Source organism: Anas acuta, chromosome 10, assembly GCF_963932015.1.
Source record: "Anas acuta chromosome 10, bAnaAcu1.1, whole genome shotgun sequence".
Lineage (NCBI taxonomy): Eukaryota > Metazoa > Chordata > Aves > Anseriformes > Anatidae > Anas > Anas acuta.
The window spans coordinates 193,174-207,752 of record NC_088988.1 but is presented as its reverse complement, the minus strand read 5'-3'; the positions used below and the strand labels follow the sequence as shown (position 1 = coordinate 207,752).

The 14,579-nt window shown below is 40.6% G+C and overlaps 1 protein-coding gene across 2 annotated transcripts in view; it reads left to right on the top strand.

Moving 5' to 3' along the window:
* PHLPP2 (PH domain and leucine rich repeat protein phosphatase 2) overlaps nucleotides 1–14,579 on the top strand; it is a 32,626-nt gene that overhangs the window by 13,275 nt on the left and 4,772 nt on the right. For both annotated transcript variants that reach the window (XM_068693284.1, XM_068693285.1), the window contains 13 exons: nucleotides 718–872; nucleotides 1,886–2,032; nucleotides 4,397–4,627; nucleotides 5,475–5,677; nucleotides 6,153–6,213; nucleotides 6,947–7,042; nucleotides 8,396–8,551; nucleotides 9,305–9,505; nucleotides 11,046–11,208; nucleotides 11,741–11,871; nucleotides 12,249–12,359; nucleotides 12,817–13,005; nucleotides 13,139–13,370. In XM_068693284.1, the coding sequence (XP_068549385.1) occupies nucleotides 718–872; nucleotides 1,886–2,032; nucleotides 4,397–4,627; nucleotides 5,475–5,677; nucleotides 6,153–6,213; nucleotides 6,947–7,042; nucleotides 8,396–8,551; nucleotides 9,305–9,505; nucleotides 11,046–11,208; nucleotides 11,741–11,871; nucleotides 12,249–12,359; nucleotides 12,817–13,005; nucleotides 13,139–13,370 (2,076 nt within the window). The remainder of the gene's footprint in view (nucleotides 1–717; nucleotides 873–1,885; nucleotides 2,033–4,396; nucleotides 4,628–5,474; nucleotides 5,678–6,152; nucleotides 6,214–6,946; nucleotides 7,043–8,395; nucleotides 8,552–9,304; nucleotides 9,506–11,045; nucleotides 11,209–11,740; nucleotides 11,872–12,248; nucleotides 12,360–12,816; nucleotides 13,006–13,138; nucleotides 13,371–14,579) is intronic.

Here is a 14,579-nt window from a genome sequence, read left to right as displayed (position 1 = left end):
AATTAGCTGGTGATGGCACAGTGCTGGCACGCACTTTGACCTCATATATATATTACTATGAAATACGAAATGAGTTGCAGGATAAAATACGTCATAAAATCTGGAATTAAGCATATAAAGCCTCAAAAATGATTAAAGGAGATCTGATATTTGCAGATGCTTTATGAAATGTTGCAAAAGTATAATGTATGAAGCCTTTTCATCATAGCAGAAGTTTTCCAATATTATACCCTGAATAAGTCAGAAGAAGCAGGTAGGCCAAAAAGAGGTTCTGTAAGCACCAAAAGACAAAACTGGAAGGTCAGCTGATTCCTTTTTGCAATTTGTATCTTTGGAAGGCACTCGGAGGCTATGCTTTCTCAGCAATTTTCTCAACTAGAGGTATGGTTTTCTCTATTAGGATGGTTCTCTTACAGTCCAGCTTTTAGTGAGCATCCGTTGTACCTACAAAGCAGAGCTTTGTGTATGTTCTTGTTGATATCAAGAAGTGCCTCCTTGTTATGGGGCTTGCAGAGACAGTAGCAGCAAATGACATAAGTTCATACTCCATGGACTTGATTTCCTGCATGGACTCTACCTGTGTTTGGTGGATACAAGAGCATTCTTTCATTTTCTTGCAAGTAGTAAACAATTTACATTCTTTGTTTTTTTTTTAAGACCATTAGACTGCCATAGAAGAATTGTTGCACAGCTGCAACTCTTCCTTTTTCTTTTCAGGTTGTGTCTATGCGACTTAGCATGGTTGATCTTTCATGCTACAGCCTTGAGGAAGTACCTGAGTACCTCTTCTACAGTCAAGACATCATCTACCTCAACCTACGACACAATTTTATGAGATCATGTGGAGCAGGGAGTCTTGACTCCCTTTGCAGGTCTGCAAAGAATTATTTTTCTTCTACGTTTGGAGTTCTGCACATGTGCATCCAGGGATAAAGGGAAGGGAGTGTATTGCCTGTTCTTATGGGATGTTAAAAGATTGATCTTCAGGAAGCTCTAACAAATGAAGGAACTAGGAAGCAGAGCTGGGCAGTGCAGGCAGATAAAAGCTTACAGAAGTTTATGGTATTTGTGAACTCCCTTCCACAAATTCTTTGTGTTAAATGTTATCTCAGATGAGCCTAGTAGAGGGACACACTGGTTGTATAGACAGGATGCAATACTAATATAAGTCTGCTTGCTAAACTGAGAGCATTTTGGGGTATAAAATAAAAGGTGAGGAAAAATGTAGTGCTGTTGTTGTGGGTAAGAGTTTGTAGGAAGAAGTGGAGATCTGAAAAAGCCTACTCAGTAAGTTCTGAATGTTAATGTTCATTTGAAATGGGCAGAGGGCCTGTGAGACTCCAGCTTTACTTTCTCAACTTGTAAGAGTAGCAGATGTGATGGTATGGAAGCATAATGTCGTCATCTTATGATGCTTTCAGAGGTTTCTTGCCTTTCCCTTTTACAGCTCTACTAGGCCTTCTGTTGTGCCTAGCTTGAAAGGGTATCCCCCGCTTCTGATCTATTCTCAGACTAGTTGCAGTTTGTTTTAGTCTTATCTTCCCCAGCTTCACAATGGTAGATTGGTACTCTAAATAATTCTTGCAAGGTAAATTTATTGAACTGAGGATTTTTAGTTGTCCCTAATTTAGTAACAGTCACTCATAGAAGGTCTGCCAGGAATCAAGGTAAAAGGTTCCTGTCTGTTTCTGCAGTAAAAATGTATTTGATCACTTTCAGTGTTACCACTGAGATATAAAGTATCAGTGACTTAAAATCAAACTTGTGTAGAAACTGACCTAATGACTTAGATGACTATCATCAGTGTACAAAGACGCCTTGTGACTGTAAGTTTTTGCTTTGAGAGCATGGAGACTTGCAAATTAACTGATATTCTTGCCACTAGGTTTTCTCAGTTGAAGAGCCTGAACCTGTCTCATAATAGACTTGGAGAGTTTCCTCTATCACTGTGTGAGATCTCTACTCTGACAGAGCTTAATGTCTCCTGTAACGGACTACATTGCTTGCCAACACAGATTGGCAAACTATTGAAGTGAGTGTATATTTCTTTTCTGTGTATTTTTCTTTCCCTTGTCATAAACTTTCTTAATGTTTCAGTTGAGCACAGCTGATGTAAAGGTGCTACTTATGAAAGTATGAGTGCTGGTCAGCCAGTTCTTCCCTGAAGACTGAATGGTACATATAACTCCAGTAGAGGGTTGAGAACTAAGACCGGCAATAAGGCTTGTTTTTCCTTCCAAATAAAGATATCACAATATTTTTATACATTTGTCTTTTAAAAAGTTATTGGTATATAGCAAGTTACTGCTCATTATTTGTGATGACTTCCTACCTATTCTACTAACTAAAACACATTGTGGTAAATCAGTTTTGTAATAGTAGAGACTAATGGATTTTGTCTGTTTTGAAGTGGCCTTGGAGGACACTTAACAGTCAGCTACCATGCCTTGAACCACAAGTGCCACCTTGCTGAACTGCAATAGACTTGAAGGCTTCTAAGCCTATGAATATATTCCCACTGAAGCCTTTTCTGTTCTCTTTACTGTTATGGTGTTCCCTTATTGGTTAAACATTAAAAAAAAATATGTTTACATAAGAGCAGTTAGAAGTTTCTAAAGATTATGCTGTCAAGGACATTTCCAGAAACCACAAATTACGACAGTGAATATCTATAAAGATCAACCAGGCTTTGTAGAACTACATAAAAATATACACACCTCTCAGAATTGAGACCTCATTTATATAAGCAAGAACATGCAGGTTATATCTGAAGTATTTATAAGTGTTTTACACAAAAGGGATAGCGGATTTTTTAACTGTACACAAGTTTAAGGCATAAGAACAGTCTCAGGTACACTTCCTTAATCGCTAGTGTAAAACAGTTTCAAATGCTGATGTAGAAAAGATGAGGAAACATGCAAATGAAGCATTGTCTGAAGACAGTTTGTGATTATTGTTTCTCAAATATGTCAATGCATGTTTTTCTGCGGCTGCAGAGGACTGTGACTTTCCAAAGTTCTGTTTAATATTTGTATTTAATATTTTCAATACAGATGCAGTTTTTGTTAAAGTTTTAATTTATTGTTTAAAATTTTTCAGTGGTAATTTCTCACAGAGGACTAGTGCTTTTTCTAACACTAGTGTACGGTGCATGTGTTTTGATAGCTTTTTACAAAATTGATTGTTTTTTGTGTTAGGAAGTTTTTAACATGAAAGTAGTAGGGCGATCCCCTCTGAAAAATTTATCTTAAAATATTTGCTGGAGGAAAACTTCTCCAGTTTTGTCTGTGAATACTCAGGATACACCAAAGCTTAAGCTTAAATAAATTTAATTGCAAAGCTATTACTTCTTTTGGTTTTGCAATGGATAAGTGTTGGTGTTGAGCTATTGGTTCGTTGTGGCCTGTTCTTCTTCCAGCTTTTATCTTTTTTTAAAAAGAAAAAAATAAAGGGAATATCTGCAGCTACAATGGGTGTACATAAGGCATTTCCAGAGCGGTCTTTTGGCTGTACACAAACTGTAATCCACACGCCGACTTAAAGTTTTCAGAGGATTACAATTTAGTCAGTTATGGGTCCAGTTATCTTCTTGACCCCTTCAGCCCTTCTTCTTTATAAGAACTTCTCATGGCCCCAAGCTGCATTTTTACTACTGATAAGCACTGTTGAGAAAGTTCTTTGTTGGAATGTGGTCATAAGAAAAGAATTGTGTTTTGGAGGCTCGAGTCTCAAGAGTCATACAAACTTCAAAGCAATTTTTTTGTAACAGAAAGCTACCCTGGAAAATACTATTTTCTGAATGGCTGCTGGGGAGACTAGAATTTAAAAATCTGTTATCAATGCTTTAGTGTGGTAGGAATTGTGATTAAACTGTGCCATAAGTGCCATAACTGAGTGCCACAATAGTGATATGAGACTTCAGTGATTGGATGTTGTTGACTTTATTGTTTCTGTTACTAAGTGATGGGCTTTGAGAGGTCTGTTGTGTTACTGCTGTCTTCTTATTTTTACTTTGTCATAGGTCTTTTAAAGATTGTCCAGCGTGCTAAATGAGTTCTTAATTTGTAGAAAACCAAATGATTAAGTAAATATCCTTTAGTTACAACACAAGTAGTGATTTTTATTTTGTTTATAAAAAATTGGCATAACTAGAAGTTTACCTCCAAAATAATTTAGGAACTATTTGGTGTTGTGTATATGCAGTTCCAAGACTATTACTTGAGTGATAATATTACTCCGGTGACTTTACGGATACAGGAATAAAAATTGTATCCATAAATACCATTAAAAATAACCACACTGAGACCTTGCAGTTATGCAGGTAAATTCACTGAAAATGCAAAATGTGACATTCAGTACTCTTTGCTGAATTACTTTTTTTTTTCCACTGCTGCAGTCTCCAGAGCTTCTGGCTAGATGGGAATTTCCTCACATCCTTACCAGAAGAGCTGGGAAGTCTGCAGCAGCTCAGCTGTCTTGGGCTTTCCTTCAATAACTTCCGTGAGCTACCAGCAATTTTTGAGAAACTAACTTTTTTAGATAAACTAGCACTGGCGGGGAATTTGCTAGAGACCCTGGACCTTGCAGTGCTGAACCGTATGAGTCACATCAAAAGTGTGGACCTGAGGTAAGGGGTAAACTTGCACTTACGAATAGACACACAAACCAGATTACTGCTTTCTCTTTACAGCAGAAGAGCTGCGTAAATTCTGGTACATTTTGCAATAATTTGGGTGTTCTGTTTTTTTCACCTCTTACTGATTCTTTAACTTTTAGGGAGTTCTGTTTCCGAGGGTGTGCAGGATTCACTTAGAGAAACTAGGCTAACTGAGCAATGCCTGAAGCAACTCAGTCATGGAATCACAGAATGCTTTGTGTTGGAAGGGACCTTAAAAGACCTAAAGGGACTTTAGTTCCAACCCCCTTGCCACGGGCAGGGATGCAAGAAATGTGACTTAGTACTCTAGTTTCCTTTTTTTCATATGCTGTTACCATGAGCTTAGCTTTGATCTCTCTTAGCCTTTTCTTTTTTTGTTTTGTCTCATTTTTTCCTCTAGAGGTGTATTAGGGGTATACATGTATTCCTGATTCTTGAGGCTGCCTACTGCAGAGCTCTCAGAGAGGGACAAAGAATTTTCTGTCTGTGGCAAGGCGGCCTATTATCTGGTCTCTGTATTAGCTTGCTCTGTCAGTACTAAGTAACTGTCCATTGGCCTGGCTTCAGATTTCTAAACTGTAGTCTTCAGAATCTCTTAAATTCTGGGAAATTTAGTAGAATGGTTTTATCTAGCAGTGCAGACGTAGGAACCATTTTTCATCATATTCACTGCCTGAAATCCAACATTGCTCCTCATATATCTCACTGTACTTTGGGGTTAGCCTTCACCAGTTCTCCCCTTTTCTCTCTTCTTACTCACATCCAGTGTTCAGTGTCCTATTTTCTGACTTTGTACCTCTTATTTCTGAATGTTTAGGCTGAACAACCTGAAGAGAGCAGTGGATGACACTCCAGAGGGGAATAAATCCGTAACTTACATGGATTTACGAGACAATCGTCTGACAGACCTGGATCTCAGCTCATTGGGCAGCCTGGAGCAGCTGCACTGTGAACGGAATAAGCTAAAAGAGTTGACACTGAGTGGCTTCTCGCTTCGGGCCCTTTATGCCAACAACAACTGTACGTCTGTTTACCTTCTTCATCAGCCTTCCTCTTTCAAGCCTTGGGAGTAAAAGAAGCAGCCCTTTGCTGTCTCCCACAAAAAGAAACGTTTACAAGTATTTTTACAGTAGTGAGACCATACATGATGGGTCTTGTGAGGTCAGCTCATAGGGATCACATTCTGGATGTATGTGCGTTGGCTTTGTAACAGGGAGAGGTTATACTGCTGAGTTGCTGTTCAGGGACTTTGTATTCCAGTAACAACTGCTTGTGAGTCCACAAAGAAGTACTGTTCTCCCTTGTTCTGGTGCCCCGTGTGGCAGATGGAGAATGGAATAGTGAGATGTATGAAGTGTGAACTCTTTCTTAAGAAGGATAGTAGAGACATTGAGTATGTGCAGAGTAAGGCTGAGAGTCTCACTTGCTAGCTAGTCTGTGTGCTTCTCTGATGTTTTCCCCTCTGCAGTCATAATTATTTGCTTTACTTCTTCAGGTCTTACTTCTGTCAATGTTTATCCAGTTCCTGGTCAACTGACATGTCTAGAACTCGTCCAGTAAGTGACTGTACAGTACAGAATATAAAGCATGTATCTGAACACTTTGTTGTTTTCTGCAGAAATTTTCTGGAGCTTTTAAGCTTTTGAAAGAGTTGAGAGCAATTGAGAAAAGGCACTTCATCTTCACAATAGAACGGGAAAGCCCAACACTGAATGTGTCCCAGGCCAGAAGCCCCTCTGAACCAGTTTGACGTGTCTTGGTGATTAGCTGTCCTTCAGCTGTAGGCTGTAATCAGCAAAATAAGCCAAATAGGGATCACTGAACCTGTGGCAGTTTACTGGGCCAAATGGTGGGAAGCTGTTGTGCAAACATTTGGATGCTGGTGATGATCACTGTTGGCTTTATTGCTTACATCCACACAAGAGCAGCATTGTTGGACCCATAAAATAGGATGCCCAGAGGATCTGATGACATTTTGCTTCAGTTTTGGGTTGAAGCGCAATAGCAAGGTAGCGTAGGGTGGCTAGTTCTATGTCAGTGCTTTCAACAAACAAAAGCCTCATCATCAGAGCCTTGCAACAGTATTTTCTACCAATCATGCACCAGCTCAGTTTGCATTATGCAGTTGGCCATGAGATAAACTCCTCATGACTAGCTCAGATATTGTTCATTCTGTGATTTTCTACTTTTTTTTGTTTGTTTGGCTGTCACTAGTGCTGTGCAGGGCGTATTCAAATAGGGCATATTCCATATGGAGTGCTCGTGTCTACCTTTTTCTCCTTTTGACAGCAATCAGCTACAGTGTGTCCCAGACTGGGCCTGTGAAGCAAAGAAACTGGAAGTTTTGGATATGAGCTACAACCTCCTTGTGGAACTCCCATCAAGGTAAGCAAACTACTTCATCAGTGATCTGGATGAGGGGGTTGGGTGCACCCTCCCGAAGTTCTCAGATGACACCAAGTTAGGCACAAGTGTTGGTCTTCAAGGGTAGGAGGGCTCTCCAGAGGGATCTGGATAGGCTGGGCCAATGGGCCAAGGCCAACTGTATGAAGTTCTACAAGGACAAGTGCCAGGTCCTGCACTTGGGATACAACAACCTCATGCAATGCTATGGGCTGGGGGAAGAGTGGCTGGAAAGCTGCTTGGTGGAAAGGGACCTGGGGGTGTTGGGTGATATCTGGCTGAATGAGAGCCAGCAGTGTGCTCAACTGGCCAAGAAGGCCAACAGCATCCTGACTTGTGTCAGAAACAGCATGGCCAGTGGGACTAGGGAAGTGATTATCGCTCTGTACTCCTCACTGGTGAGGCCACGTCTAAATACTGTGTTCAGTTTTGGGTCCCTAAGTACAAGAAAGACATAGAGGTTCTGGAGTGTGTCCAGAGAAAGACAATGAAGCTGGTGAGGTGTCCAGAAAAACAAGTCTTATGAGGAACAGCTGAGGGAACTGGGGGTGTTTAGCTTGGAGAAAAGGAGGAGGCTCAGGGGAGACCTTATCACACTCTACAATTACATTAAAGGGGGCTATAGCAAGGAGGGGATTGGGCTTTTCTCATAAGCACCAAATGGTAAGATGAGAGAGAAGAGTGTTAAGTTGCTCTGGGGGAGGTTAGGTTGGATGTTAGGAGAAGTATCTTTCCTGAAACAGTTGTGAGCATTTAATGGTTTTAAGCCGTTCTGTACAGATCCATAAGGATATAGTTCCAAATTAAAACCTCACCCAAATGGGCAGGGTGGTTCTAGGCTATGTTCAGATGTGTTCAGGTGCCCTTTCTGATTTTTTTTTTTTTTCAATTTTCTTTGCGGTTAGTGAGGATAGAAGCCGTTCTCCAGAATTGTAGTGATTATTGAAGTAAATGTGACAACAGCCTCAGAAATACTACAGGAGTACTTAGCAGCTTCTTAAAGGCCTGAATCTAAGTTGTCACTTATTTCTGCCTACAAGTTTAAATGGGAATTTAAACCCATCCTTTGTGATTTTTCTCTTCTTTTTCATGTACATGAGAGAATGTTAGGTGTATGCACACAGATAAACTCGTGTCACAAATTACAGATCTGTAGTAGCGTAGAGGGAAATGCAGATATACTTCTGAGCACAAATTGACTGAATTATCTTGCTACATATGTTTTTCTGCTTTGTCATTGTTTGCATTTTACAACTGATTAAATATTCCATTTTCCCATTATGTGAATGTGAAGTGGAGTGAACCAAGCTGTCATAGTAAATTGTGTCTTTATAGGATCCTCAGCAGCTTGAGCCTTCGGAAGTTGATGGTGGGGCACAATAATCTGCAGAGCCTCCCACCTCTTCTAGAACACATTCCACTGGAGGTGCTGGATCTTCAGCACAACCTGTTGACTGAACTCCCTGAGATGCTCTTTGTCAAGGCTCTGAAGTGAGTGACAGTAACATGCATCTTCTGACTGTGTTAACCTTTGAAGCTGTGAAGGCCATTAATGGTATCTGCATGACTGTCCTTGTGAGGTGCTATGGGCTTTGTTGCCATTTGCATAAGAGATAATGAGTGTGCTTTATAAGAAGGTAATTTAGGTGCCATGAGAGAAATCATCAAGCTGATGTGAAGGGATCAGTCCATGTTACTGTTTAGTTACAGGAAAACAGATATTTGCCTAACCTGGCAGTCAACCAGTGTATTAACTTCAGTTTCAACTGTTTCTAAGATCCTGTTACTGCATGGAGAGCTCTGTCTTTAAAAGTAGTGCATGAATTCAGGTGCAAAGAAGACAAGACACACGGATTTTCAGATCTTATAACAGAAAACACATCAGGTCATGGGAGAACAGCAACAGTGACCCTTACTGTTTGTCTATTCAGACATGCGTCAACCCTTCTTAAAAGGCTCTAAGCAAGAGTTTATGTAGTCTGCTTCCACCAATATTACCTGCTCTCTCCATCAGCTCTTCAGTACCCACTGTTTACTGTAAAATGCTGCGTGCATCTGCAATGTTACATAGCTAGTAAGTCATCTGTAGACTCATAAATCTTAATGTGAGTAGGGATGTTAGCTGTGTTTTCTGAGTTGCATAGTGTTGTTGCTTTGTCTGCATAGGCAATTACATAGCTGTTTTTCCTGCTGTTAATAGAGTGGTTTAGATGAAGTCTGTTTTTTTGCACTTGCTGTGGTTAGCCTCAGGTACCTGAATGTATCTGCAAACAACCTGGAGTCCTTGCCCTCTGCATGTACAGGGGAGGAGAGTCTGAGCATGCTGCAGCTGCTTTACTTGACCAGTAACAACCTCACAGATCAATGCATCCCTGTCTTGGCGGGACACACAAGTCTACGGATCCTGCATCTGGCAAACAACAACTTACAGGCGTTCCCTGCAAGGTAAATACATAAGGCTGGTGGGCAAGGTGGGCAGTCAGCATCCTCCAGGTGAGCATTTACTTTGTGCTTCAGTTGCTGTCAAAGCAAGATGTTGTCCCTTTGGCTTGATGGCAGAGACCTGCCATCCCCATGTGCGCACATAGGAATAACGTTAAGGGGGAGCTGGCACACAGTACTGCTGGCTGCAGTGGTTCCTACACTCCTAGTTGTGGTGGATGTGTGTGTGGGGATGGAGGCATTATTTCTTCACAACTTCAGTGTTACTGGCATGCAGCTTGTTGTGCTGCATATTTTCACTTCTCAGTCTTGCCAAAAGGTCCCTAACCAGACTTGTCTGAACTCTTGCCTGATGGACATCATATAATTTCATCCGTTAATTCATGCACTAGGCTCACAATTTGGTGTTGAAATAGTGAGAAATCCATGCTTACTATAGAAACTTATGAGGATAGAGACTCCCATGTGTTCCTACAAAATTGTAAGTATACTCAGCCTTTTTAATTTCTTAGAATGTAGGGAAGGATCCTTTGAACCTTTTCCAAATTCTGATGTTTTTCTGGCTATATAGACAGCAGAACTTGGACACTGCTTTATTAAAAATCATAAGCAAAGATAGTTTAGTCTGCCAGCATCTGAGTCCCCTGAGGATTCTGAAGACTATTTCCTGTCTTATTGCAACTTGTAGAAGTTTCTATGTGCATAGCATTACTTAGCTAATTTAAATCACATGCTTTTAAGGTAATTTTAAGTTACCAAATAGCTCATATTACTATATGTTGAAACTGAAATTCCACTATGTTTTTTATCTGCAAATTCTTCTAGGTTTAATTTCATGTGTGCATATATTCCTTTTAATCACTGATTCATTGACTGTCATTGATTCAAATGTGGCTCCCTGCCAAGGCCCTAATAGTAGGACTAACACTGAATTCTTATTTCATGATTACTTTTCAGTATCTTCTGCAATTCAGTCTTAGGGTATCAAATGTGTCTTTGAAGTGTAGTGTAGGGTTAGTGCTAAACTTGTAGACTTCTCTGTCAGTTTAATTTGTAGTCTCATTTAAAAAAAATAAAAATAAAAATCTGTTATATTATCACTTTTTTTTTTTTTTTACATCAGCACAATTAATGCAATATTGATTGCATCAATGCAAGCTTTGCTATGATTTTCCCTGGTACTGGTTAGGCAATGGAACTACTGTCTTGTAAATCTGTTTATTCCTACAAAGTACACTGACACAGCTTAGGTTTTCTCTGACAGTTTTCAAATTAAGACTTTACAGTCTTCTGCTTTAGTGCCGTAGAAGTCAGGTGAAGGGATCTGTCTGGTGTAAATCCAAGCTGGGCATCTGGGGACCCTGAATTTTAAGTACAGTATCTTTGGACTCTTGGCAGATACATGGTTTCGAATCAATGAATTAGAAATGTAGATTTTAAAGGGCAGTGTGTATGGATACTATGTCTGTGGGTTTAAAAAGTGACAAAATATATGGTATTCTTTTGGCCTAAAAGATATGGTATTCTTTTGTTTCCCTTTCAGCAAACTCAGTAAGCTGGAGCATTTGGAAGAGCTAAATCTGAGTGGCAACAAACTGAAAACAATTCCCACAACAGTGGCAAACTGCAAGCTGCTTCATACTCTTATTGCACACTCAAATGAAATCAGTATCTTTCCAGAGATCCTGCATTTGCCCCATATTCAGGTATTCTTATGGAGCAGGTAAGGAGAAGAAGTTTGGGTGGGAGAATGAAGAGTAGCTGCTAGAAGAGGAACTGGAGATCCCAGCATTTTTCTCAATTAGCTTGTGAAGAGGGAACGAGATACACATTCTAGATCTGTTCCCTCTCATAACTGACTGAAGATAGTTCACCTCTTTCATCTTCGCTATCTGTCTCTGTCTTGGTGTATTTCTTGTGTACCATTTGAGACAGCGGGATGTATTATTTATCTAGGTAAACCTGTATGTATAGGCCTTATCTTTAGTGTGACCCATTCTTTCTGTATTAGAGTCCTGGCTATTGCAGGTTATAAGCATTTGATGATTATAAATCATTCTTCTACTGATAGGTCGGCTCCATTTTCATGACCTGTTTGAGAGATACAACCAGTAGCAGGAATATATATATCATGTTAGGAAGGAGCAGTGGAGTAACTGATCACATGAGAGAACAGAATATTTTCTTTGTCATTGTGGTTTTTTTTTTTTGTTTTTTTTGTTTTTTTTGATACTGCAGATTGTGGACTTGAGTTGCAATGAATTAACTGAAATCCTCATTCCTGAGGCACTGCCAGCTACCTTGCAAGAGTTGGACCTGACTGGAAACACAAACCTGGTCCTAGAACACAAGACACTGGACATCTTCAGGTGAGTCATGGAGATGCTAAGCCACTAGTGACAGGCACAGGGAAGGGTAACCCTTCCCAGGAGAGGAAATGGAATAGTAATGTATGTATCATAGCACTGCATAATAGTATAACGTTCCCTGCTTAGGCAGCTGAAGCTGTAGTAAAGGAAAGGGCTGGGTTCAAACTGTCAGAACGAACAAAGAGTTTTTCAAGTGGTATGAGGTTCTCCCACCTGTATCTGGCATAAATAGTCAGACATCTCCAGAAGGTCAAGCACTTCTTGGTGCAGTTCTTTCAACAGGCTGCTGTCTAAAATTCTAGACTGTCCATGGTCCATTGGCCACAAGCTGTTCAGCATGGCATCTAGAAGTGATTTTTTTTCTTCTCTCTCCGTAGTCACATTACCACTCTGAAGATTGATGCTAAGCCCTCCCTCACAACTGACTCAGCACTCACTTCCACCTTCTGGAGTCATGGAATAGCTGAGATGGCTGGCCAAAGAAATAAGTAAGTATTGTGGTCTGAACCCTGACACTTTGTCTCCTCAGGGTGCTAAGTGGAGTGCATTGCTGTTATGCTGAACAATTCATCCATCTCTCTCTCCATTTCTTGCTCATTCTTGCTAACTCAAGCCTCAGTGCTGTCCTTTTCCTTGTTTGTCATGCTTATTCTGGGACCTTTAGGCTTTGTTTCCCGCTCTAGCAGAGGTGCTTTGGCTTTCTCTTGCAAACTGTGTCCCTTGTCCTCTCCTCAGCATGTTCAAGGAGGGTTTGGGAGTGTCAGTAATAAGCAACAGCTGTACATCTCATGGGGCAGTGGATGTAGTAGGTGTAGTGGATGTAGGGTCAGTGGCTTTGATGCCCTGTGAGAACAGTGCTCATGACAAGGTGCCTGATGGCTGTGGTTTTGGGGATCATACAATCCTTCGAGGCAGATCAGCTTTGCCCGTATGGTTTTCTAACAGGCTGTGTGTGTCAACGCTGGCAATGGGAAGCTTTGCAGAAGGAGTGGAGGCTGTGTATGGCATGTTTGATGGTGATAAGAATGAGGAGCTGCCACGTCTACTGCAGTGCACCATGGCTGATGTGCTCCTGGAGGAGGTACAGCAGTCGGACACGATGTTCATGTCCAACACCTTCTTGGTCTCCCACAGGTAGGACAGTGAGCAAGCTGGTCCTGGTGGGACCTGCATAGGTGCATCGGTTAATGTGCTAGGTGGGGTGAGGCCATACTCCAGAATGCCTGTCATGGAGTCTGTAGCCTTCCTACACCTTCTCCTCCAACAGGAAGCTGGGCATGGCTGGACAGAAGCTGGGTTCCTCTGCTGTCCTTTGCTATATTCGTCATGATATGTCTGATCCAGCCAGCAACTTTTCTCTGACGGTGGCCAATGTTGGGACATGCCAAGCCATTCTTTGCCGAAGTGGAAAACCTCTGCTCCTCTCCAAAGTCTTCAGCCTTGAGCAATGTTCAGAAGATGCTAAGAGAATCAAAGAGCAAAAAGCCATTATAACAGAGGTTGGTTTAGACTTCAGCTTTCACCTGCCAGTAAAAGCTTGGTTCAGGTACATGCCATTCTGAGCTCTACTGCCTGCACAATGCTGCAGGGGAGAGGGTGGCATGAAGATGCTCAGATGGCTTATCTGTTCCTTCCTGCCCTGTTTCTCTTGATAATTAGCTGTTCAGAATGACATGTTCTAAATACCCATCATGGCCTGAGAATTACAGGTACAGAATGCCAAGAATGAGTTGGGGAGAGGTGGAAAGAAAGAAAAATAGATGTGGAGGTTAAATTGAGATGTGGAGAGAGTGGTATGCAGCGCTGTTTATGACTTGGGTGAGTGTGGAGAAAAGCCACTGGGGACCAGAGCAGGGCCTGGGAGGTCATGTTGTCTCAAAATTCACAAAATAATCTATTCCGTCTTGTGTTTCTTGAAAACCATGGCTCAAGTATCTCTCTGGATTTATTCCATGTTTTATTCAGTGAAGGTATAGGCTAAGTGGCTATTGAGATATGCTGAATGTAGACATCAAGTAGGAACAGGTGAAAATTTTACACAAAAAAGTCAGAAATGTATTTTATTTGTGTCTTTTATTATTATTTGTATTTTTATTCAAACATATTAAAACAATTTGGGAAAAATTCTCTAAATGGTAACTTTCAAAAAACTTGGAAAAAACAGGGAAGTTCCAAAGAACTGGAAAATCTGTAGTCAAAAAAACTGAGAAATCAATGCCAGTCATATTAGCTTTATGAACAGTGGATCTTAAAAAAAATAATAATAATAATAAAAAAAATGCTTATGGAGTTGTCTGATGAAAGTATTATCCCTACTAATGTGTTACAGTTCTGTGAGATGCTATTTTCCTTAGCATACTGACTAACAATAACTGGAATGAATGTAGCATATTAAATGATTTAAAAACTGTCTGATGAGTGGATTCTGAAAAATGTAAGTGAAATTATTGTCTGAGAACATTTCCCTGCATGTGTTCTCTGATGGTTTTTAATAATCATCATTAGCAGCAACATCTAACAACAGAAATTAAGAACACCAAAATTAATTTAAAAACGGCAGGAAAGTCTCGGCTGTGGTTCCTGGACCTAAATCCCTTTAATCCCTTTCTTCTGTACTGTAACTGACTGTACCTGTATACTAGCATTTCTCAATGCTCTGAACTAGTTTATGGGCAGGGGCAAGACTCTCCAAATGATCTAACAGTGGA